Source organism: Falco naumanni, chromosome 13, assembly GCF_017639655.2.
Source record: "Falco naumanni isolate bFalNau1 chromosome 13, bFalNau1.pat, whole genome shotgun sequence".
Taxonomy (NCBI): Eukaryota; Metazoa; Chordata; class Aves; order Falconiformes; family Falconidae; genus Falco; species Falco naumanni.
Window position 1 is genome coordinate 17,547,649 of NC_054066.1, and position 26,669 is coordinate 17,574,317.

The 26,669-nt window shown below is 43.1% G+C and overlaps 1 protein-coding gene across 4 annotated transcripts in view; it reads right to left on the bottom strand.

Annotated features, from left to right (window-relative positions):
• Positions 1–837: 837 nt before the first annotated feature.
• The window catches only part of LOC121096563 (LIM domain containing preferred translocation partner in lipoma), a 356,409-nt gene continuing 330,577 nt past the window's right edge, over positions 838–26,669 (bottom strand). For all 4 annotated transcript variants that reach the window (XM_040612605.1, XM_040612602.1, XM_040612603.1 and 1 more), the window contains 3 exons: positions 21,011–21,189; positions 17,779–17,899; positions 838–16,026 (listed from right to left, as the gene is read on the bottom strand). In XM_040612605.1, the coding sequence (XP_040468539.1) occupies positions 15,898–16,026; positions 17,779–17,899; positions 21,011–21,189 (429 nt within the window). In that variant the 3' untranslated portion in view covers positions 838–15,897. The remainder of the gene's footprint in view (positions 16,027–17,778; positions 17,900–21,010; positions 21,190–26,669) is intronic.

Sequence of the window (26,669 nt, forward strand, 5' to 3'; positions counted from 1 at the left end):
TTAAAGACAGCCTGTGCAGCTCTGCACAGAAGATTTCTGAGAGCAAAGGGCTTTTATAAAAAGGTCCAAGGATAGAGAGAGTAGAAAATCAGAGGCTGTAAGCAGGGTGCAGATATTCAGCAGGTAAGAAATGCTCATTGGAAAAGCTTACCAGGCTACGCTGGATTCCCCATCACTTGAAGCGTTTTGGTCAGGGAAAGCATTCGGTGAGGGTTTGGTGCTGTGCCAGGTTCTCTGACTGGAGAGATGAAGATCAGGCTGTGTGGCGATCAGTGGTATTTTTGAAGAAGATTGGACCAGACCAGGAACAATCCAGATGATTTACTGCAGTGACAACCTAGAAACATCTTTGAGAAGAGAAAGGCTTTGCAAACCACGCTTCTTTCTACTCTCCCCCTAACAGTTTGAAAACTGTTCCTCCATTCAGCTGCAAAGCACGGTGCTGGGCTCTGCTGCCACCTGGTCACAACTCAAGATTTGAGAATACCTGTGGGTCACCTCTGCATATAACCCACCTCTGAAGATTACCTCATGGTTTAGGAACCGAGCGCACTCTACTGCAAAGGCATGTGTTTTTAAGAACAGTGCAACATTCCTCAAGAGATGGCCAGTACAAACAGGGGTAGCCTCTCTCGTGACATGTTTCTAGCATCCTTGGCTCACCCAACAGTGAAAGAGGCATTTGAATTAAGTATGTGGAGGAGCCGCACAATGAAATTTTGAACCCAGGAGAGAGAGCAAGAGCTGGGGGATATGGGGCATAATTGCAGTGGAGGTTGGGAGAAAGTAAATACCATTCAACTTGAAAAAATAATTTCACACGCTAGCAAACAAAAATGAAATTTATAAGGAGTTTATTGGATTGGTAAAATGTAATAAAAAAGCATTTGTGATACTTCTGCAAAGAAAAAAGGCATCTGGCGATTTTGCATATTTATTTTCCCTTACAAAACATTAGAAAAGCATAACTGATAAAAAGGATAACAACTGAAAGAGCAGAGCAAAGAGGAAAATACATCTCAATATAATTGGATAATGCATAATAAAAATACAGAAAACACATGCTTAAAACAGATTTCATTCTCTTACTGTAAAAAGTCATTTTACGTGTTGAATAAAAAATATATGCCGGTTGCTCTGAAAATAGCAGTTTAGAAGAGGTAACTAGCTGAGAACAAAATATATATATCTATATATATTTATAAATATAGAAAATGTGTATATGCTGCATCTGTCCTCAGAACAAACTGGAATAAATGGTTTTCAATTCATGCACACAAGTTACCAGAGAAAAAAACTTCATATATTACCTAGCGGACCAATCCTGTAAGATGCTGATTGCATTTCCTGAGTGCTCTCAAAGCCCTGTGGAATTAGTCAATGAAGGAGACAAGTGGCCTGATGGGTTCAGTGGCAAGGGAGGCTACTCAGCAGCTCGCAGGAGGTGCACTCAGCAACTTACAGGACTCAGGAAAACTCCAATGGCAGCAGGATTGGGCCCCTCACAGACTTGGGTAGTGCTTGTGCTCAGCAAGGCGTAAAACTCTGGTACCCCCAAGCTCCGACAGATAGGAGACCAGTCCTAAAACCTCAAGTAATGTTACTTCATTAGGATCTGAGGGCATGGAGTGTGCAGCAGCAGACACCCCTCGTACAGGGAATGCCTCCTTGTGCCCCTTTCTCGCCCAGATACCTAGGCGAGTGATTCACATTTAAAAGGAAGATGCTTCCCATGCCCCTGAGAGCCTGTCTGCTGGCACAGGTCAAGGAGAAGCGTGGCCAGTCACACCCCCCTCCCAACTGCAACAAAGGCAACAATGCAAAACCTTCTCTATCTCGAGGGCTAAACCAACAGTTAGCATGAAGCTGAAATACCACCTCAAACCTGACCTAGTCATTCACTATGAATTACTACACATCCGATAAACATCACCACCAGCAAACCCTAGAGCAGGCAGCTCTACAGTTGGCAGGGATAGGCCAAAGCGTAGCAGCTACATAGGACAAATACATTCCTTGGGGCAGTTCCTCCTTGCAGTTTGAAAGAGCTAAGCCAACCTCCCAGCCCTCAAGGGGTTTGCCATGGGGCATTTAGCCAAGAGGAATCCTTCCGGAATGACCCATGTGGTTCAGACCCTCTTGTGTCAGCCCACAGGTAAAGCCAGTATGAGAGACCAGGCTCTGAAACACAACAGACCTCTGCTGTTTGTTCTGAGCTGGAAATTGCTGTTACCCAAACTGCAGAATTAGTATTCCTGGCGTCTCCTTTGACTAACTGGAGGGAAGGTGCTGGAGGCTGCCCTCCAGTCTCTCTGACAGTCCAAAACACAAGCCATGGCATGGGAAACCATAGTTTCCTTAAGGAAGTTGAAGTCTCACCAAGGCAGATGCTGTCTAGTAAGATTGTGAGAAAATCCAAGCATGACTTTGCTCTGCCCATACCTCTATCAATACTCAGTCCTCACTCTCCAGAGGGACAGGAGAGGAGGTCACAGTGGTGCAGTACTGAGCATCAAAACATCAAACCTTTCCCTTTTCTGCATTTCTATTAAAACTTGCATTTCCTCTCTGACCACAGCACAGACAAGTTCCCTAAAACATGATTTTGGAGACTGAAAATGAGACCACACCAGCCTTTTTAATACAGTAGCACCAAACACCCAGCTGTTAGTTCACCTTCAATTTTTCTCTTACATAAAAAATGAATAATGGAGGGCTTATAAGAGACAATATTAAGTGAATAATATCTCCGAATATGAGTGACTCTGGAGTTCTGATAAGATAGAGATGTTTAGGGAGATATGCCCAAGTATCTCTGTTACTGGACAACTGCCTACAGACAACGAGGTGTGTTAAGCAAGAAGACAAGCAGCGCTGATGGGATAAGCCACTGCTTTGCTTATCCCAGTGGAGAACAGATGCTCAAAATTAACCTCTTGCTTCTTTTCTACATTGTTCTCATAGTTCCCCAACCCCGGTCGGCACTAGAGATATTTCTGTGCTGCCCATAAATGAGCACTGCAGGTCTCTGAAAAGGCACGTAGTGAAGAAAGTGGAATACGCTTTCTGTAAAGGCAGCTCTGTTAATACCCTCCCTTCACCTTGCTGGCTGTTCTGCTTAGAAGCTTGCCAGGTGCTTAGCTACTTAGACATCAGGCACATTATTTCGAAATACTACTTTTTAGGTGGATAAAGCACATAGCTAGATCAGACTCAGGCAACAAGGCAGAAAAATGTCCGTTTGCCAAACTGAAACAGGTTTCCAACCCATACAGAGCTGTCAGTAAAGCACTGGCAGATGTAAAAAAGTGCCCCAGTTCTGTATTTTCAATGGGTATCATCTCAACATAGTTGAAAAGCAAACCACAACCTCCGGCTGTGCATTTCAGTGCAAACTGCTCTTATCTCATACAGCCCTGAATGAAACATTAGCACAAAGGCAGCCTAATTGGAACAGGATCTTCACCTCCCTCCCTGCAAACCCTAATCATTGCACACAATCCCATAGCTAATGGCAGAGAGAAAACACTTGTTTCTGGCAAAATACTTGCACTAGGAAGGCAGGATCGAGCCCTAAGCTGGACACAGACTCACCACGGGGAGCAGCTCTGACTATGGAGAGGATGAGGTGGACCTTGCGTTGTTAGTAAGCCTTCCTCGCTCCCATCCTGCAGCAGTGTGGCAAGCTGGGGCAAATGTTTGCAGAGGAGGTGCTGGACTCTGGCTCTAGTTTAGAGAACACTTCAGAGGGTGGCATTTTTATCCTTGGCCACCGTGAAGGAAGACAATAAAAGCAACAAGAAACTACTCTGAATAGCCATCTCCCTTTCATTTTCAAATCTGAGCGCTTTCCCAAATGAAGGCATTCCTCCCATCTAGAATTCATATTTGGAAAACCTCCCTATATCAGAGCTGGAAAATACTCTGATCACATTTACTGTTTCTAAACTCTAGGTGAGCTTTCCTAGACAGAGCTCCCAACTTTGTTTCAGTTCTGTGCCCAAACCCAAATGGCTCCATATAGGGACCAGGGCAAGTCTAGGACACAACAAACAAGAAGCAAAAATAATGACACCATGAAAAAGCACATCGTCCTGACTATCAAAAATGCTGAATAAGCAAAGCTTCTACGGAACAAAATTAGCATAAGATGTAGGAACAGCCGTTTAAAAAAAAAAAAAAAAGTCAGAGCAATTATGCCCTTTATTTTTTTGCCATGTTTATTATTTTCACCTCCCTCTTCTCAAAGATGAAATGGGGCAGGCCAGTTCTTTTTCCTATTCAAGTCGGCTTTGCTCTCCGGGCTGTCACGCTGCTGGCACAGACCTGCGGAGACAGGACTTCCCGCACTTCAGGGGAATGCTGAAATGGGGCTATTTTTTAAACATCAAACTATTCCTGTTCACCATACACTCTGCTTCCAAAAATAAAACAAGCATCCGAGCCTTTTAGACAAGCGGACAGACCTTGTAAAGTTTTATAACAGTATTTTAAACCTGGGGTAAGGAGGGATGGGAACAGGAATGCATTTTCCTACTTATGGGAAATAATGAAACCAACGTTTCTGGATATGAAATTCTGCGTAAAAACAAATCAGAGGTCTGTTGCTGAGCCCGTTCTGCCAGCCTGCCCCTGTGAGAAAAAGACAGCAAGCAGGGTTTGGGTTTTGGTTTTGTTTTTTTTCCCACTAAGGAACTTAAAATGAAAGGAGGGGCAATACACAGGAAGGAAGAGGGTAGACAGGTACACGGCATGGAAATGACTTGCCTGGAGCAACCACAGAGGCAGGCAGAAAAATAGCAAATATAACCTGTCTCCTATTCCCTTAGCCCTATTCCCCAAACTGGTTTGGGAACAAACTGGGGGAAGGGGAAGAGGGAGCAGCAATTTAAAAATGGCAGATGCTCCAGTTTAAACCATATCTTCCCAAAGAGGAACCGAGGGTGGGGGCAGGGGAGATGGCTATTATTAATGTCCTTCCGTATATAGCAAAGCAGACATCCTGCATAATGGCAACACAATACATCAATAATAGCCCAAGAATAGCTTCCTACTGTTTTTTTTCCCCCCCTGACAGTTAGAAACATAAAGAGAAAAATCAAGCTGCTGAGATAAATAGCTGAGTCTCCACCCCCACCTCAAATTGCCTTGGCATATTTTAAGAGATAAATGGTTCTATGAGAAATTTAAATAGCTTTCTCTTTTCTTTTTTGGCAGCTGCAGGAACTGGGTCAGGTGTAGAAATTATTAATTTCGAAGCCTGAAAAATCCATGTTTGAAACTAAGGGTTTTTTTCCTTTAAAGCATCAACTTTCTTAGAAGTTGAGTTAGAAAAAAATAAAAAATAATTGAGGTTTGGTTTTTTTAAACAGAAGTCACACCAAAAATAATTGAATAACAGACAAGCCGCAGAAAAGGGACAATTTGCATAACAGTTTAATGGACATTAAAAGTACCTGTAGTGGTTTGTTAATATTTTTTTGCACAGAGTATTTGCACAATGGCTTTCATTCCTCTTGATCAAACATAGCACTGAGAGTATGCCTAGAAGGTGGGGGGGGGGGGGGGGGGGGGGGCACCATTCTGTAGTTTTACCATAACTTTAGCGCACGTTTCCAAAGAGACAAGAGATTACTGCCAGAGTGACCGGCACCAAGCACTTTCACAAGGAGCCCATTTACTTACTGCCGGGTCTCAGGACTGACACCCCAGTGAGCTGATCTGCTTGAGGCTGCGCTTGCTGATGCTCAGAGCTGCTGAACCTGGTACTGAACCACATGTAAATCACTGCCTTCCCTCTTCCACTCATGTTACTCTTGCTTTACACACTGATACCAGGATTTCTAGTCCAGCTTCTCTGCGTGATGCCAAAAGCCATCTCCCTCCTCATGTCCTATGTGGAAGCACCTCTTTGCAACCATAAGCCCCTGAATCTTGCAGAAAAGAAAAGTCAACTCCTGTAGAAACTGCTTTGAGCAACGAAATGCTGATATATAAACTCCCTCACAGGACAGTACGCTAGTTAAGACCTGTAAAAGGTTCAAATTTCCAGTCCTACAAAGACTCCAAGATCTTGAACGATACCCAGTTGGCATGCAGCCTGCTCCCTCTGCTGCACAGCTGGTAAAATCCCCCGTTCCTCGTGCTCTGCTCCGTGTCCCAAATCAGTCCCAAACCTGAGAAGAAGGAGGACTCCCTCATTTAGACTCGCTGCACCTCTGCAGGGCTCACAGCTTGTGCTCTACTTCTCGTAGTGACCAATCAAAAATTTAAAAGGTGACAAAGACACAGATGTAAATAGAACTACGGTGCCTAGAAAGTCAGAGCACAGATAGGATCAGAAGACAGACTGTAATTACAGGCCCTGCTACTTATTACATAGGCCAGTTGGGCTACCTGAGCCTTCGGTGGAAACTTCCTGTGTAAATAATAAAGGAGAAACAGAATACTTTTGCAATCACTTTTCTAGCTTTCGCTGTGGGGGTCCAATCCTGCCATCCTGGATTAGCTCTAATCATAGACAATCTTTCTCTGCATAAACTGAAGGCATCTGTTCTCTAAGACTTTAAAAAAAATAAAAAAGAAAGAAAGAAAAAAAGGACAAAACCCTCACTGCAAACCTACACCATGCAATCAAGAAGGAAAGGAAATCGATCCTGAAAACCCCCACCCAGATCGTAATCTGACAATGTTTTCAAGGCATGTGGCAAAAAGGAAGAAGAAAGAAGAATGCTATGAAATATTTAAAATCCTGCTTCTGTCAGGAATACATGAGAGAGGAAAGGTGAATTTGAAAGGGCTGCATTATTTGTAAGCCAAAACCTGAAAGCACCACCTTTTGCATAGGAGCATGAGATGCCCGTGGCCCAAGCCACAGCAGCCCTGAGAACAAGTACTAGGCGCTGATTCAACAGGGACTGGCACGACAAAGTCAAGGCTGATGTGTAAGCAGGACCTGCACACCTCGGTGTGTACCATGGGATGTCAAGGGTAAGGCAAACGAGAGAGTTAACAGTACAGCAAAACAGCTGCTTGTTTGCAGCCCACAACTGATCCTCCTCATCTAAAGCTTCACTTGGATTTTCGACAGCATGGGAAAATAGGGCATCCCCAAGGGAGGACTTCTCCTGAAAGCACTTCTCTTACTGCTGAGACTCTTACCAAAGAGGGACATCCAAGCAAGGGGAAACTGTCCTGTGAGATCTGAGATGCACTGAAAGGCACTTTGCTTTGCTCCTGCACTCAGGACCTTGCCCTCTCCATTCTCAAATCCCCACGGGTGCGGAGCACCTTTGCAGAAACAGCTCAGCCAGGCCTGACCGCTGGGCTCATCCCAACCGGCACCACGAGAAGCAGGCACAGAAAGAGCCTGGACTGTCGTAAGGAGGGGAGCAATCAAGCAGACACTCAGGAGTTACAGTGTCAGCTGCACCTTTGCCTTGGTCACATCCACCTGCCTGTTGTACAGTTCCAGAAGAAGCCATAAAAGACTTCAGGACAAGCACTGGTCATACAAACAGGATCAAAATGGTCCTGAAATGCTGAAACAAAAGACACTTTGGAGCAAAACTGGCACAGCCACAATCCCCACAACACTTGCATAAGATGGAAAGAATCCCTACAACATATTTATCAAAAGCCATTTTATGCAGATTTTTCCTTCTGAATATTTAAAACATGGTGAATATTAAACTTCAGAGATTCTTAATACGTTCCAAAGCCCCACAGACCTTTGAAACGCTAGCTCATCAATATGCAACATCTAATCTTGTTAAAAAAAAAAAAAGGGGGGGGGGGGGGAGAAATCTATTCATCCTTTGCACATAGAGGTTACAGCAAGAATCCCAAGGAAAAAAAAACCCACAACAAAACACCAAAAAACTTCCAGCATCTTATGCAATACATTAAATTTACTCTAGTTGGGAAAGTTTCACTTTCTGCAAGAGAGAAAGTGCCTGTATGTGCATTGCTGCTGGAAGCTTCTTCTCAAGTGTGAGGCTGAAACTGTGTAGCTGGATTACAGTAAGCAGTTTATTAAAAAAACCAAGGCTTGTGGCTTTGCATCCTGTTCCAGTCCAATGTAGTCTCAGGATCCCCTCTCCAAAGGCCAGCAGACAGAGCGCCACCTAAAAATCCATTCTAGTCCAAAATGCTGTGGTTGAAATGGCTTTGCTTGTTTATAAAGTTTAGTGTTTCGTATCACTTGCATCTGACCTTCAGCAGAAAGAAAAGCTCAGTTAAATTGTGCAAATATGTACCAAATGGGAGCAAGGGAAAGCAGCCAAAAATGCTGCATGAGCTTTTGCAGGGCTGCAGCCTTTCAGGAGCACCAGTGAGATGAACTGGATGAGAGGCCAAATTGATTTAGGCTCCAGGCAGGAGCTTAAAACACCATGACATCCAAATTCACAAAGAAAATGTTCTATTACTGCAACCCCAAATTTCCTGCACATGAAAACACTGTTTTCTTTCATCTTTAGGAGATGCTCGTTCTGTAATCTGACATTTAAAAAATGAACAAACAAACAGGAGTCAGCTGACAAAGGATTCTTGCTGGTGAATGGAAGTAGGTCACTCTCAGTATTTTGCCTTTACAGTCCGGCTTAATATTAGTGTTGTACAGAAAACAGTAACAAAACTGCACTGGAGACAGAGAAAGACTCTAATTTTGTCTTTTCTATGAAAATTAGCATCAACATTCTGCATTAATGTGCAATGCCTCTCCAGTACCCAATATCTGGTTAATTAAAAAAACCCTAACCACAAAGCAAACCACACACTAAATTAAAGAACAACAAAAACTCTTACTGGTCAGCCTGCATTTAAAGACATCTAAGTATGAATAATCGGGCAGAGAGGAATTTTCCTGAAGGAACATAAAAGAAAATGAAAGCTCCCCATACAAGACCAAATAAAATCTTCTGTCTCTCATGAATGCAAATTCTGGCTGCCCTTTTACACAAACATATTAAAGAAATAAAACTGGAGGAAAAAATAAAAGAGGAAAAACTAATAAATTCATTTTTGGAGAAAAAAAATATTTAAAAACAAACTATCCTTCAAACAAATTTCTTCATGATAAATCCCTGCAATCATGTGGTTCTAAATTACATGGTTAAATATGACTGAAAAAGTAAGGCACAATTTCATAATCATTTTAAAAGCAATAATTATAATAATTTTCTTTGATACCCATGTGGCAGGCCACTGATACTATGGATGCACAAAACTACTTGATTAAAGATCTGGAAAAGTTTTTCCAACTACTAGCTAAGACTCACAATACCTCTGTGAAATAAGTAACATAACATCTTCACTGCAAAGATGAGTGCACGTTGAGCAAATGGAAAAAGCGGGTAAGAGAGCTGCTTGCAGACAAAGGGAGGCAGAGGCAAAAAAAATTTAGAGACACTCCAAGTGTCATGTTCCTGGTGAGGGTATCTAACCCCTGGCAATGTAAAGGTAACGCCACCACCTGGGGCTTCTGTTTCCTTCCTCATTTTCCAAAAGATCTAGGTACGATGAGAAATGTGGACAAACAGCAAAAATTAAAAAAAGAAAGTTTTAACTGAATGCTCTTGATACTAGTGATCAACCCCACTGCTTCCACACGTAACACGAAGCCAAAGAGACCAGGAACACGTCGCCAGGAATAAAGCCCAGTGGGGTACAAGCAGCAGTGCTCAATATTGCAGCCTGTATTTCTGCTTAGCTCTGGCCCCAAAACCACCTTACAAGTGCGTGCATATGCCAGAGAGGTCTGCAAGTGTTTGAGCTTAGTTTTTTCAGATCCCAGCAGAGAATTTCCAGGCTGAAATGAGAACTGCTCCTCAATGTCCACCAGGAAACCTACAAAGGTTACCGTTTTTCTCTTAGATTTTCAGATGCTGCACGAATGTTATAATTTCACAAGTTTAAAGACTACATTCTCTCATATTCTAAATGCCAGTCGGGCAACTGAATGTTGCAAATTCAAACTTGAAATGCTGAGGAAGCCGGGTAGTATTTCTAGAAACGTGTAAGGAGAAATACCATTCCCAAGCCCAGAAGGGTACATGGAGATGAAGTTCAATTCGTATCTCTTGAGCTTCACACAGTTGCCATAACATGCTTATATTCTCCAGTAATTTCAGGGGGGGGGTGGGGGTGGGGGGGGTGCGGGGGCACCAAAGAAGAAAATTGCAATTGCCACAGAAAAAGACCCTGGCACTCCCCATAGCCAGCCACTCCACGGCTTTAAGACGGGAAAGAAAAATGAACCCAACAGAAATAACACTATTATTTTAACAAGAGTCACATTATTTGGATTGTTCTAACAAAGGAAACAGTGACTTCAAAATTAGCAAAACTAGTTAAAAATAGGGAAAAAAATATCTTGTGAAAAGTTTCAAAGCTTTTTTTTTTTATTTCACCAGGTCCAATATTGAACCGTTTCCCAAGAACACATCTGCTTGTTTTTAAATAGAAGTTTTATCCAAAGAAGGTTTCAAAATCATCACAGAAACTTTTAATTTACCAGCAGAAGAAACCCAAGAACTACAAAAAACTGAGAAAGACGACATGGGTTTTTGAGAAATGAAAATATTAGTTAACAACTCTGAAATTTATTTAGATAAAAATTCAATATGGTTTTAATTATAATAGCAAAAAAATACCCAAACCTGTTGTGGATAACATTGCAAAAAGAGAGAATTTCTCACTAAAATATGGCTCTTTTGACATCACATAATTTAGTGTGAAAATTGTGAACAGCTCTCACTGGCAATAGTGTTCTCATAGCTCTCTTAGTTTGTGCTTTACTAACCTCTAGATAGTACTATGTAGTTCCTGCTGTCTTTGGCAACAAACCCTCAATTACCATCACTAATGTTTTCTTGTGGGAAAACACAGTGAGATTCTTCAGCACATCCTTCTCTGATAGCCCTGACATCTATATAAGGTGTAGTTGACTCTGAACAAATAGCAAACTAACATGATGAACCAACCGCAGGAACCATAGAAAAGTTAAACCCTCAAATCTTTCCTGAGCCATTCAGCTGAAGGACCAGGTGTCTAACATTTATCTGATGCTGAAGGAGGGCAAAGACACAGCATTTCCCGCAAGGACCTTCTCTTGGGTCCTGTTACTCCTTGTCTGTTGGACTTTCTCAAAGAAATCAGCATTTATCAAACCTAAGCTAGGCTTGGCTGACCACAGACAGGCAGCAGCTGTAACAGGTCGCTGTAACAGGTCCAAAGAGATTTCAGTATGATTTGTTGCATATTCTCTTCAACAACCACCACTTCTCTAAAATACACTTTTTTCTTACTCTTTCTCAGGCACATTTTGCTGATAGGCAGAAAGTCAACTTAAGGCCTGTGTCTCGTAAAAATCTTGCTCCTGCCGTCAGGATAAACACTATTATGTAGAGTTCACTATGATAAACCTTTTGGTACTCCCACACCTCTATGATTAAATCATTACCCAAGTGTTTCATTGCCATGATAAAAACCTCAGAATTAAAATATTAAAAAAGCAAAACCAAAATTAAAGGTGCTTTATCTGATAGGCTAAGGCAATGGTGTTGCTTTCTGTTTTGAGAAACAACGCTCAAGCAATGATTAAAAGAAGTGACAATAAAACCACCGCTTTCACAAAGTAGTAGTGTTAGCCTTGGGGATATGCTTAAGGATTGGGCTGTAACCGAGGCAATCCAATCTTCTGGAGAAAGTTTAAGCAGACAGTTTAAAGCCATGGTTCAAAGATACAGTAAATCTGGCCGTAGGGCTGCTTGTGACATATGGAAAGTGCCACAGCCACCCGACACGAAGCACTGATCTTGTATTAACCCGTCCTCCTGTTGTCCAACTGTTTCATGGGGTGAGCCAGCAGGTGCCCTCCCTGCAGATGGCATGAGGGTGACACAGGAGCCATTTCATGCGTTCTGCATAATTTGTCAGAAATTTAACTGTGCTCACATCCTACCCAGATCAAACCTGTGTGACTAGGTGATACAGAATCACTCTGGTATTAATGACTGCAGACCCACGGCTTATGCCACACCATGCAATGGCTTTAAGCCTCTGCTTAAACAAACCCCAGGGGCTTAAATATTTTGCTAAATTAGAAACTGATCCTGGGCCCTGTCTGGCCACACCAATCATGGGATCAGGGCCTACTTGCCAATAAATGCTAGAGAAAGCCAAAGCAGCATAAGCAAAACCTTCAGACTTGAACAGAAACGTCTATGTGATCTTCCAATTCTTTCCGAAAGGAACAAGTTTGGACATACCACAGCTACAGATGACGCGATTTTTATCACGGCTAAGAAGTCCACCTTAAGAAAAGCAAGGTCTCTTTGGCAAAAGGACTCCTTCTTTGGAACAGATAAAACAGGATATATTATAAATATGTGATAAATATTGTGATGAAGCAATATCCCAGTGGTTCTTAATTGCAGTGCAATTCAGGTAAGTCCACCAGCATTTCCTAATTAAATCCTGAAGCATCAGAGGGGAGATTTCCATACACATGTGGGTGATGAGAGCCTCTGTGATATACATATATTTATGCGATATCTTCCAAATATATTTATAGCAATTATAGAAGCCAAAACCACATGCACTACAGAAAATAAAGAAGAGTGTTTTGGATGCTCACTCCTTCCAACAGGCAGATGGCTTTGGTGTTTCAGGGGTGAACACAAACGCACGACAGTACCTTTACCCAGATGTGTCAGGTCTAGAAATCAGCCACAGTACCTCAAATATCAACACCGCTCAATCTTTGTCAAACATCTTCCATCCACGGAGGATTTAATGCTTGAAAAGTTTGGCTCTCACCTCCCTGCATGCCAGCCCAACTCACCACAGCACCCTAAGAACACAGAGGATTCAGATCTAGATCTCCTGGCTGGCCCTTAGTTTTGAAATGGGCTGGAATCCCAAACCTACATACCAGCAAACTTTTCTGGAAAGAGAAGACAGAATTCCCAAAATCAGTAGTTTGGGCCAATCTGCAATCAGTTTAATTCCCATAACATCCCTGGGGAGTTGGGAAGAAGCCCTCTCGTGCAGAGGGCAGAAGATGAGAAGCCATATGACTTGCTCCAAGACCAGCCAACGGCAGGGCCATAAAAAGCCCAAAGGCTCTGCACTTTGGTCCTCCTTAGCCTGGGCCATGTTCAGCAGAAAGCACAATAGTTCGTTTCCATCCACTACCCCAGTGTTATTCAAGAGAGTCTCATCAGCCACTTGATTTAACACTAACAAGAAGGATGATCAGAGGTACACTTGCTGCCTGATGAACGGCCTATTGTGCACCTGAGTCCGTCACATCCTCTCCTGTGCTTGCACAGATGTAAAATCCTCCCCAGGGATACCATGGTGTTAGCAATCCCAGCTCTGACCTCCCATGTTTATGTAGGGTTAGTTCAAACTGCATTTGCTCAATAGTTGTGAGGTTTTTAGACTGCTGGTGGTGGAGCAGACTGCATGTGAAGAAGCAAGCTCAGAAGTGCCTTACATGCCATGGTTCAGGGAGCAGGAGCCCAGATGGAACCTGGCAGGACTCATGGTGTAAAAAAACATATGTTTACGTCTGAGGCAGTAAAATTCTTGAAGGCCAGAGTAGAAATCAAGTTTAAAAAGGCAAACTGCTTCAGCGCAGTCACTATAGTGGAGAACGATTTCTTTTGCTTAATGATGCCACCCTTCTACAAAGAAGGATTCATTCTGAGCTGTGAATTTTGGGAAACTTCCCTGACACAGGTGGAGTTTGCCAACATATAAACCATGTAAAGAACAGAGGTTTCAGACTGGTATTCCTGTATTTGAATTTACTGTATACAGCTAAAGCTATTAAATTTCACAGTGCTCTTCCATAAAGGTTAGTGCTAAACAGAAAGGAAATGCACCATTTGCAGGAGCTACAGTGAGTATCTCAGTTTGTCCTCTTAGTTTCCTATTGGTCTAGCTCGTCTAAATTTTCTTTTCAGCATTAGTGGATATAATTACATCAGGCTTCTGTTATAGAGAGTAAAGATGAAATCACCATATTCTTACTGTTTTTCAGTGGGCGCATGAAAAAAATTCTTGTAACTTACTCTAGAAAAGTGCCAGTTTGTCACTTATATGGTCAATCAGCCTGCAACTGTTTCAGTTCTGCTTTTTAATTTGTTAAATGCAAAGAAAGGTATTTTCTTTGATTACATCTGCAAATAAGATATTAATGTCAATTCAGTGATATGAAAATTACTCCCTCGCTATGTAATTTGCACCTTAGTTATTATGGGTTTCATGAACAAGAATATTATAGCTGCTCAGTGCTGTGGATTTCTAATTTTGTTTTTTAATTAACCAAACTAAAAAAACCCAAAACCCCACCAACATTAGAAAAAACCTCATTATCTGTGCCCAGCTTTTATTTACCTTGGCATACATATTAATTCTGGACCAAAGATAAAAATGCTGCTGCTGGCCCAGCACTCTTCTGCAATGACATTTCACCAGAGAGAAGTTGTAAGTGGCTGGGATGAAAAGGAAAGAGTTTAAAAAAAAAAAAAGCTTACTTTTTGGAATGGCATAGAGAAGGGTTTAATGCCTTCTTTAGCTTTCTTAAGATAAAAACTGAACAACAGCTGTATTTATGAGGATCCTTTTTGCTGTTGTTGAAAGAAATTCCTCCTTTTTTATTTTTTTTTTTTAAATGAGAACTCCAGATCATGAGTGTTACCATCAAAGAAATGTATATCCCAAGGCCTAATTCAGTCCCTGTTACAGTTGAAGGAAAATCCTCCCATTGCAATAAACAGGAGATGGAACAAGACTCTATTGCTTAAACGTCTACCCAGAAACCAACGCTGCCAGCGGTCCCACTAGAATGGGGCGTGTGAGAGAGTGGCATAAGATTTGTTTGAGCATTAGTTTACACTGCAGTTCTATGTACTGGCTTGTTTGTTTTTTTTTTTCTTTTTAACCACTGGGATTTTAAAAATGTGTTTCCAGCCTCACATCTGTGAAAGACCTTCTTAATGGACATGATTGGCTTATACCTCTGGTGAACCAAAAGCACATTCTGTGTGTGTGTAGTGTGTGTGTGTAGTGTATAGTGTGTGCAAGCTCACACCTTTCTGTGATTGCTCATACACTGTGAATTGGAAGCATCACTATTGAATAAATTTATGCAATAGCAAAATATAATTTCATAAGAGAAAGAAAAAACCCTACTGAACTGGAAGGGAATGGAGACAAGTAAGGGCCTAAGAAAAAAGATGTAGATAACAAATCTGTGTCCCAAGGATACAAGGTCACACCTACGCTCTTAGGTGCAGTACAGTTGAAGTTGCACTGTTTGTGTTGTGATGAGAAGAGTGCTGAGTCTGCTCTCACACCTTCTAGGGCAGTGGAGCTAATTCTGCTGGTCATCCAGAAGCTATTAAAGTCAAAGGGAAGCTCCCCATGACTTCAATGAGAGCTAGTCAGGTTCTCAAAATAACTTGGGAGAAAGAACTAGCTCAGCCATTTTTCACTTTCTATCTTCATGTACTTCTTGAGAGACAGGAATCAAATACAGAAATTTTGTTAGGACCACATTTTGTTAGGACCACATTCAGACCTCCTTGTACAGGCAGATAACTTAGGTGCTGTGACCACTTATCTCCATCAGCTGCAGAGACAGCAGATGCTCTGACCCACTCACTGTCCTCTGGAAAATTAGGTGCCTGTCATGGGCAGTCTGAATGTGGCCTTTTGAACTGCCCTCTTGTTCCAAGGCCTTCCAGTTTTACTTTTTTTTTTTTTTTTTAAACAAAACAAAACAAAACACAACAGAGATTCAGACCCTAGGCTGGAAAGAAATCATGCAAAGCTTGTGCAATATCCCCCTACGGACATCCTGGGGAGGGTCACAGTTGATACTCAGAGATCAGTGCTGGCCTTGGCAGTCAGAGCCTGGATCCGAGCAGAGTTGCAGGTCTTGCAAAGGATGTGCCCATCCAGAGGGTAACAGCCCTGATTGTCCCCTTCAGACAGGAGGCCACCACAGTCCTAGGAAATAAGCAAACAGAAAAAGCAAAGTAAAGAAAAAAGAAGATTAAGTGAAGAATCTATTAGTCAAAGAAACTCTCCTCACTCTCCACCTTGTAACAGGATCCAGCCTGAGTCAGCGTAAAGCGTGAAGCTGAGGTACGTGATGTCTTTCACGATTAAGCCATTTCCTGATAAGAGACAATGCTGCAGAGAAGATGGGTTCCCAAGCTCTCTGCTGAATTTAATCCAATTGAAAATAAAAGGAGATTATTCCCTTCACATTTCTGAGGAAGGAAAGGTCTTTAGCATTGGAGAAAACATCAAACTTGAGCACATATTTCTTAATGCAAAAAAGGATAGAAAAGCCTCACTGGAAAGGAAGTTTGGTACCAACATCTGACTACAGGTAATCTCCTTTGGAAGAGTTAATGCTACAAAGCTGTAGCATCCATTCCAGGGGCAGCAGCTAAGCAAACTCCCTGTCTGTCTCCCCTTACCAGAATTGTCACCTGTGTTTGTACTACAATTGGCCCAAAAGATTGTGGCTGAAAGGAGGATGTCACTGAGACAGGCACATGGAAACCCCACTTCTGCTCGAGACACCTAGAATAGCTGCTGGGAAAGCTGGGAAATATCCCTCACTACGTGATCAGGCAATCATTTGGCCCAGGACTGCTGATGGAGCTGTGGTGACGGGATTACGGCTTACTTAGAGGCCACGCCTCTTCATGATAAATTTGTGTTTGTAAATAGACCTGGCAAGTAAGTGGTAGAAAGAGGAATCACTGTTGTTCCTTTTGAGATAGCTGAGGCACATGGAGATCAAGCCAAGTGAGTGTCTGTGTCCTCTGCTTTCCACTGCGTCTACTTACGACATCCATGTGTGCGCAGCCTAGGTATCTCAGCAGCCAGCATGGGGACATGCTGTGTGATGAATTAGGCTCTAAAAAATCTAGTGTAGGAATGCCCCGGTGTCTCTAAAAAACCGGGCCGAAGTAATAGGCTGGTATATACCCCAAAAGCCAAGGTCAGGTTGAGAAGTGAACCAGATGCCTCAAGTTTCAGCCTAGACAAAGTAAGCCTTAGTCCATCCTTCTTTCCAGTTAAAGTTATTAAAACCTGCAGCCACAGTAAGAAATACATTTGGTCTCCTTTTCTTACCCTGCCATCTGGTTGATGTATTATCCAACAAGTAACACTTGCATTGAAGAATTCTTGAAGGTTCCCTAACACAGCTGTTCCCACATGTTAATTGCTTTAAGGTGATTTTTATTCTCTGTCTTCAGATTCTTACCATCAAAATTATATGAAGTGCATAATGAAACTGAACAGGAAAGCAGCGCAAAGAGCATTGCACAAAACAAGAATGATCATGTTTATGTGTCCATTAAAATTCTTCAACCCAGAGCCATATGTTGAGTTTCCTGTACAATCTTGCTCAAATTCTAACATGCGTTAGCTTTCAGTTTAAGAACATAAACATGAACAATGTTTGTGCCCAAGCTATAATTCATGAAGTTCTCAAATATTAAGTCCTAATTACCTGAGTCACATTCTCTTGCTCTCCTAATGAACCTGTTACAAACAAAGGACCTGATTTTCTTCTCATTTGCGCTGATACAAATGAGGAAAGATTCCTTTCATGCTGAAGTCAATGAAGTAATTTGATTGTAGAGACAGTGTTACGATGGCTACAAACAGTGTATAACATGAGGTGGTGATAAAATTAAGCCAACCTTTGCTTTCTGTCCTTCTGATTAGAATACCAACCTCACACCGGTAGCACTGGACATGGAAGTCACGGTCCAAGGCAACAATGCGTACAGTCTCCTCTTGTCCTGGGGCTGGCATGATGGGCTCCTTACACACTGAACATCTTGGTGCAAATTTCCTGAAGAAAGAGGAGACAGTCCCAATCATCATAACTCAGAGTGAGTTTTTGATAACTGCAGCAGCAAGCCAGAAATATGCATTTGTACAAACACACACACACACACACACGCGTGCGTGCATGTCACAGTTAGTAGCATTGCACAGCTGCCTCCTTGCAAAGATGAGAGAAAGGAGCACTTTAGTCTTACAATGCAATTTCAGGTTTGCAAGATATTAAAGAACACTTTGCAGACTATCAGGAGAGGACTTCAAGAATATCTGACAGGCAGCACAGATATTCTGCTTGCCCTAATTAACAACTAAAGTGCCCGCTGAATGACCCATGATCATGACACCTATGCACCACTGCAACCCTCAGGCTCAACCCCCAGCCTAACTCTAAGCAAGTCCATGTAAATCCTAAGGTTAGAAAGATGACCAGGTTCTGCCACAAGATAGTTTCTTGGAAAAAAAAATAAAATCAAAATATTAGAATTTGGAGATTGGAACAAATAGGTAAAAAGTCTTAACAGAGACGGTATAAAAAGATTTTCCTTACACTACACTAATTTGTCGATGTTTATCCCATCCATTTTAAACTTCTGAGCTGTCTTACCCACTTATGCACACAGGAACACACTCCTGGCTGTGTTTACTCTCAAACAAGAAGCATCAGGGCAATTCTGTCTAGCTGTGTTTTCTAGCTAAAACCATCTCTCAGTTATGCATTAGTGGGTTGCCCAGGCTTAAAAAGGAACACGTCTGGGTGCAGAGAAACCAGCACTCTCTCTTCCACAGTCTGCCTGAGTCAGAGTTGTATAGTGACACTCACTCACTGTGTGAAGGGACTGGTTTGAATCAGGCTCAGCTCAGGGATTAAGAGGAGCACAGACCTTTCTTTTTCCCCTTACATTGCTCACCGTATGCCCTTCTGGCTGATTCACACATTCTGTATTAGCTCTGGTTTTGCTCTCCCGCAATTGCCCATGAAAAGTGGCCATCTCTGCTTGTAGGGAGGTGGGGATGCTTAAGAACATTTAGCCTGTGGTGAATCATTATTTGTTCTTTTGGTTCAAAACCTATGGGTACCAATTCCCTGGCTGCAAATTCTGCTCACCCAAACAAAAGACACTTACACCTACAGAATCTGCCATGTAATGAGGGCTGGGGTCACAGGCTGTGGAGCAACAAAGGGCAATGCTTATGGCAAACATCAGAACATGAGGAGATCAAAGGCCCTTCTCTTCTGAAATACCTAGGAAAGACTAACTTTGCCACCCAGCCTGTCACATGAACACCTCAGAATTAACTAGCTTAGAAAAGAAAAAAAAATCTATCTGTGCTTGGAATAAAGAAAATATTAATTTCACTGGCAGCAGATGAAAGATGTCTGTGTAGCTGCGATCTAACGAAAAAATGAATTAAACAGTGGCTATAGAGAGCGCTCTGAAAAATAACTTAAATGGATCATGATATGACCGGAGCTGTAATCGCAGTTAATTATATGCTGCTTCATGCAGGCACTTCTTGTGCCATTTAGCTCAAATGTGGTGCTTAAAAATACTTTAACATTTCTTTATCCAGGCCACTGTGGGTAATTCGTTATGAGCCAAATGTTAATTCACAGGACCCAGAGATGACTCTTGCAGATTTCAGGGGATGTGGACGTGCTACTGTGGGTTCTAAGTGCAGGGGGTAGCTAAGTGACAGTGTGAGCATCAACTACAGTTTTGTTATCAAGAGGGTGTACACAATGTAGAGCACAACCTCCAGAGCAGGAGGACATGTCATCCCTAATCAATTAAAACTGGGCTGGCCAAAGTGCTGCTAAATGTGTGGTTGGCCAAAGACATTTGAGTGTCACATTAGGTCTTGAACTATTCCCATCATCTTCCCCTCGACCTTTCACCCAATGATTTTGCATCCTTTCCTTGGATTGACAGCCTCCCACTTCCCCGAGGTTCACATACAGTCGCTGCCAAGAGACTTCAACGCGGGGCATCAGCTCTTGCTCCCAGCCTTTCTCTTGAAGGCATGTGAGCCCTTGACCTGTGGGGCTTGGGGAAAGAGCAATCTCCAAAATGTTAAGTGGGTGTGAGAGAAAGCCTTCAGAAGCCTGCGTGGTGCGTAACCCTTCTGCTGGGCCAGTGCTCAGAACCACATTTTACCTTACACACAACTGCTGGCACAGAAAAGCAAGGCAACACAGCAGTTGCCAATTAACCCAGCCTATGTGAGCTACAGGGAACATCCTCGTGTCGGATTTTAACACGCCAGTTGATTGTGGCTGCTTCCCTTTCTGTCAAGTCAGCCTGCTTCTTTGAGCTTTCAGGCCCACACACTGATGTCATAAGGCTCTAATTAAGTCTACCCCCTTAGAAATTAAGAGATAAATGGTTGAGATGTAAACTCACATTTGTCAGTATTGATTTCCTCTTTTAATTGAGGGGTGTAATGTGTCTGTCTTTTCCATACCGGGGAAACATTTGTGCTCTGATTATATCTACCTGTCTTCCCTAGATTAGTTGTGATGATGGGGGTGGTAGCACAGCAGTGACAGAAACTACTGGCAACCATACCTTTTGACTTACTTTAAATAGCAATTTCATTATAAATTATTACCAGGGCTTTATTTTCAGCAGTTTAAAAAGCTAATTAGCAACTAGAAACAAAAGGAGCTGTGAGCAACCTGTGGCCACCTAGATCCTTCTAGCCGGTAAGCAGACACCTGCAGAGTGCAGCAGTACAGGACCTCTCCTAATTGCTTGGTGGAAGAAGCAAGGAGACGCTGACGTGGAAGTGCAGGTACAGGCAGCAAGAAGAAACGTGCACATGCTGAGTGCAAGGGAAGGCTGGGGGAATGCAGAGCATTTAAAACAGAGAAACACAGAAGTTATCCATAAAGTCAGATCTAAGCAAAACAGAGATCAAGCAGCACTGGCCCCTAACCAATTAATCTTTTATGCCACAGTGCGCCTGCTTGGAGCAAAGCTCTGCCTACTATTTACGAGCCTTGGGAGGAAGTGGCAGAGGGTTCAGATCTTTTTGGACACAGTCTAAAAAAGGAGGAATTTTAGGGACAAAAGAGAAAGACAATAAGCAAAGCCACTGACAGCAGCTTAGGCCATACTTATGGAAATCCTCGATGCAGTGGATGTTCCCACCAGCATCCACAGTGAAGGGGATCCCGTCCAGGCTGCGATGGCACATCACGCAGGTGAAGCAGTGGGGATGGTAGGCCTTCCCAGTGGCTCGGAGGATCCTTTCCATGATGGGCTTTGCACAGACGCTGCACTGCTCCAGTGTGTTCTGCAAACAAAACATAGGCAACAGGTGTGAGCACTGTCTCAGCAGGACATTTGCAAAGGTCACTTAGGATGGTGGCTGCTGCTGGTCTATTTGGAAGGTTTAGGTACTTTCTTTTCATTTCTTCTACGTAAGTGCAGTACAGTCAACAAAGAGCATGATAACAACACAGGGCCTGGGTCAAGCCTTTAGTATAGTGTGAGAACACAAACCAGAGCCTTCTCTCAGAAGCTCTGATAAATGATCAGAGACTGTTCATCAGGTGGGTTTATCTGAGACATTACAGCTTCTGTAGCCAGGAGTTACGCAGCCTGCACTCCTGGGGTTTTGCCTCTGGACCACCCAGTCTGAATGACCTTTTGCAGCTGAGTTGATCAGAGACAGCCTCCACAGCACGCAGTGCAAAGCTGAAGCACAAACTCATGGGGCTACAGAAAGACCCCCTAACTGCTCTGCCAGTACACCTCCCATAAAGGATCGTTATCTGCCTTGTAAGAAAATCTTGATCTTCCTCTCACACCACGGAGACTACTGTTGAGCCTGGGGAGAGCACAAAGCTGTGCCTGCAATGAAAGCTTGGAGATTTCTCAAGGACTCGAGTTCAGGATGACTTTAACTGTTCATTTATCTCTGGCCCACAGCGTTGCAGGTAATGACTGTGAAATGCCAGCTCTAAGGCCGTGATCCTTGCTGCACACATTTTACATGCTGGCTTACTCCTGAAGCACCGGAGCCTAGAAAACCCCCACCCTTCAAGTGGGGTCCATTGGATGATTCATCTCATTTCACCCCTCACTCACCCCTGCAGTTAATTATTGAAACACCAAGATAATTTTGCTTCAGATGGTTGTCTCTGAGACACACCAACAGTTCTGGCACCAGCTGTGCAACTTAGCCTTTTAAATAAAGCACCTTAAAGATATATGCCATGAATGGAAGGTGTAACCCATGTAGGTGCAAACAACAACTTTGTGACAATGATTTGGGTTATTTCATCGGACTTTAGGAAAACAAACCTCACCTACTACTCTTGCTTGGGGAAAAAATGCTTGATGCATCTGGAGTTACCAAATAACATTATCAAACAGTGTTTAAATCTTGGATGAGGTAGAAAGTCTATGATTACAATATTGATTATGATTAAGGTAGAAATAAGGAGTGGGGGGAAAAGAAAAGGGAAAAATCTAATGGACATAAATATAAAAAGCTGCTGGAAGGCAGATCATGTTGACAAACACAGGAAGGCCAAAGTTCTTCTCTTCTTCATGCAACAAAATTCCCAGGGAAAGCAGTGCTTTGACTGACCGCATTGTTATTGCTTCTTTGAGCCAATATTCTCAGGGGCAAGATCCAGCCCTTACATGTGCAGCCAAAATGTATTGTCAGGAGATGAATCACCCAGGAGCTCAGAGAGGTTACTTCTACACTGACATATTTGCTATTGGACATCATCTCTGGGCTGCACATCACTGGTAAGATACAAACATAGAAATACACAGGCTTATATCAAAAGATCAAAAGGATTGTTTTTGGAAAGGTCAGTATGAAAAGTCCTGAATTTTAACCCATATGAGAACTGCCTCACACATTTGTAAAGAGAGCACAGCCAGACTAGCATTGGCTTCAGACTGGGTTTAGCTTTATGCCTTGTAATAATGGGCAGGAAAGAATTATTGCTGGCCTTTCTGTCTGGTTGCTGTCACCATCATCATCATTATAACAGTAGCTGGTATGCCAGAAAAAGCAAGGTCAATAATTTTCTCCTTGGAGAAACAGCCTGGCAAATTTACCATTTTGCTTTGCATAAGCAGACCACATCATCTCAGTTCGTATCCATGCTGTTCTCTATATTGCCAAGGAAGGAATCCAGCATACCGACGGAAGGTTGTGCCACTCATAAGGCATTTGCTATGACTCCGTCTGAATATGTGCAGGTATGGAGTGTTTGCCTCACCAAGTCACCGCTTGCTTCCTTTCCAACAGTTGCCAACAACAGAGGCCAAAGTATGAGAACAGAGCAAGCAAAAACCAGCAATTCCTTAGGATGTGCTTCCAGCCTCCCGTGATTTCTGGCTTAGGGACTTCCTGAGCCACGGCTTGGCTTCTCTGTACTTCGCCTCAAGTGGACCTTTCTCCCATGAACGTTGCTAATCACCTTTTGAACTCTGACAAACACTGAGCACCCACGGCACAGCTGGGAGTTTCGCGATTTACCTACACACCGGGGACTGATCTGCTAAGCAGTTCCCCTGCTCTGCCACCGCCGCCAACGTGACACTGCTCCAGGCAGCAACGGCGAGCACAGCCCACCTGGTACTGCGAACAGAGCAGAAACCCGCAGCCACAACGCACCCTGCAAAGGGCTCCAACACCACACAGCACGGCCTGGAAACGCTCTCGCTGCGGATCTGATACAACTCCTACTCACACGTTTCAGACACACAGAGCTGAAGACCACAAGGGATTATTACAGTCATCTTGTCGGACACCTTGCGGTAATGCTGGCTTTGGTGGGAGTTTTGCGGTGACCAGGACAGCACGTAATCTGCTTCTGGCTTATGCCTTCAGAACACACACTTCTGCTCCCAAATCTCAGCTCAGTCACGCTGTTTGACAGTCCGGCAGCTAAGTATGAAAAGCATTTTAAATTAACCAACTCCTGATTAAGCCTTCTACACAACTTGAAAATCAGACCTGAGAAATTTATTCTTTTCATCCGTCCAAGTCTGTAAGAGCGAGGAAAAACAAAGTCATTAGTTTCAGACTCCAGCTCACTCCCTGTCTGGGAGTGTATTTGCTTAAGCCTCTTTCTTTGCTAGAACCCTGGCTCAGACCCTTCTCTTCAAGGTGTTACCAGAAGATGCCAAAGGGAAAGCTTCCTTGATTCACACCCATTTGACATCAGGTTGCTGTAAGGCAGGATTTGGCCTGTGGAGCTAACAGGGTTTTCTTTGATTCTCTAATCAGGTTATCCCACATGCCTAAGTGCTGCCCCAGCAGCTAACAACCTGCATAAAGGTATTTCTTCACATTATGGGAATAGCATCCCTGTAGGATTGTAAGTTTGGCTTCTAGATTTTGCTCTCTTTCACTGTTTAGCTAACTCTCCTAGAACCTCCTGGAGTTTTCAGACCTTCAGAAAGCCAAACAAGATAAAGACAAAAAAAGTAGCAGGCCTATTTTTCTTCTTTTCTCTCAAGCTGCCACTGCCAGTTCTCTCTGTAATCAACAGGTAGAGCTGAGCACATCTGATGAGCTACACAGAGGGTGAAAGGAAAGCACAGAGAAGAACTAACCAGCTAGGAAACATCAGAGCGAGGGGCTGGGGTCAAATTTACATCACAAGAATATGGAACACAAATCCAGCATGGGCTGTGGGAAAAGTTTACCATCCTTTTCCCATATTTTTGGCTAAGAGGTTGGGAATGCCCTTCTTTTTTAGAGACATTTGTGTCTCAAATTCCAACTAATTTTTTGCATTTAAAAAGGGCGGGGAAGGACCCATCAATTTCTAAATGGAAGGCTGGCCCAGTGTTAAAGGCTGGGTCTGGGCCCATGTCTCTTAAGGACAGAACTGCTTATCCGTGGCACAGTAAAAATAATCTCACCTGGGGAGAACAATGTACCCTAATACACCAGTAAAAAAAACCACCTCAAGAAAAGACACACTAAAACACGAGCAAAGAACTGAAAATGACCAGGATATCAAGCATCAGCTTACAAGTGAAGACTTGAAGGTGTACAGCACGATGAGCAGGAAAGTGGGAAGAAGCTGCTTAGGAACAAGTATCTAAGGATGGGGGGTAGTTCTTTGAGGGCCTCCCTACAGCAATACTTGGCCCTTCAGAAAGCCAAAGGGAGTTGCTCTGCAGATGTTAGGTCTAAACGCGGGACACAAAGTGAAAATCCAGACTGCTGGGAAAGACTTCTGGGGTGCAAGAGGCATTGAAGACTAGAAGTGGGAAGTGTTTGAATCCCCTCCTGAAGACTTCACGTCCCAGATGGAAAGCTGGCAAACTGCTTGAGGGAGCAGAGCTGCAGTGACAGCCTGTGGGCTGCAGCTCATCCAGCTTCCCTAATGCTGTAGATTATAACCCCTCACAACCAAATTTTGCGTGACAGCAGTAACTCACAATATAGCTTAGCACAAGGACCCTCCCACAATGACCTAGCAATGAATGCAGAAGAAAAGCCACATAGAGATTAGTCATTGCTTCTTCTGTATTGGCAAATCGTCTGGAGCTCTAATGAACATAAATAATCTCTCCTGCACTCTGGACCGCAGACCAAGGAGAGCTCACACACAGGGACATGAGCATGGTATTGCTTATTTTGCTGGGAGAGGGGAGGGAAGCTGCTGGAGTAAATTACATTGGCAACTGATGCACAGGGACATGAACCCACTTTTTGCGAGCACTGCAGAAGAAATACATTTTTTGGAGTGACTGCACGGCAGAGATGGTATTAGCTGCGGGAATCAAAAGTGACTGTTGTGCTAAAAACAGGCACATGGTCAACTACTGTAGTTCAACTGTAACTTAGTAAAGTGCGGTAAGTGAATTGCTTTCAATCTTGTGACTCCGTCCTTCATTTCCTCAGACTGTGAGGAGAGCAGAGCAGCAGACATTTTCCCCATTGTGGGATAATTTTTGAGGCTTGAAAATGTTTCCATACTTAAGTGAAGACAGAACACTTTAATCTCAAGAAGTCTGGTAAGTTTATAAACCCCAAATTAGATCAGGTCAATTGAAACGCTGCACTTCAAATAATTTCACAATGGTTTCATTTAGGTTTTGGGTCTGCAAATATATTTAATTTATAATCCAACTATGTAACACAGACATTCATGAAGGGGTTACGTGTCAAGATGTAATTTCAACACTTTCAAAACCTTACACCCCCCCCCCCCCCGCCCTGGTCTTTTGCATTATTTTTAGAAAAGGAGAATCCAAGACCCTATTTAACCCCCCACCAAAGTCCCCAGCCATCCCCAATTGCTACCTCCACAGATGGATAGATCTTGGCAAACGCAACATTTAATTTGCTACTGGCCAGCATGAAATTACTTCCTCCATATTTGAGGAGAGAATTTGGGCATGTGTGTGTTAATCTTTCTCACTTAGCTTGACCAGCTGGACACATTTTATCAGCGGGTGACACTCTCCTTCCCTTCCTGCTGCTCTCAGAGGGGTAGGTCCAGCAAGGGAGAGCCCAGCAGAAGCATCTTGGCCAATTCTCTTCAAATTGCCATAGTTGCATCAGTGTGTTGGGGCAAGAGATGTGACCCCTGATAGCCCAATACATCCTGCCAAAATCCCCTAATTCAGACACAGTGGTAAGCAGTGAGGGTGCTCTTTAGCTGGTACAGCTTGTTTTGCTGGGAGAGGGGAGGAATAAATACTGGAATAAATTACATTGGCAACCCTACAACATTACCAGCATGGTGTGGGTCTGAGCTGCGCATACAGCTACCAGCTGCACAA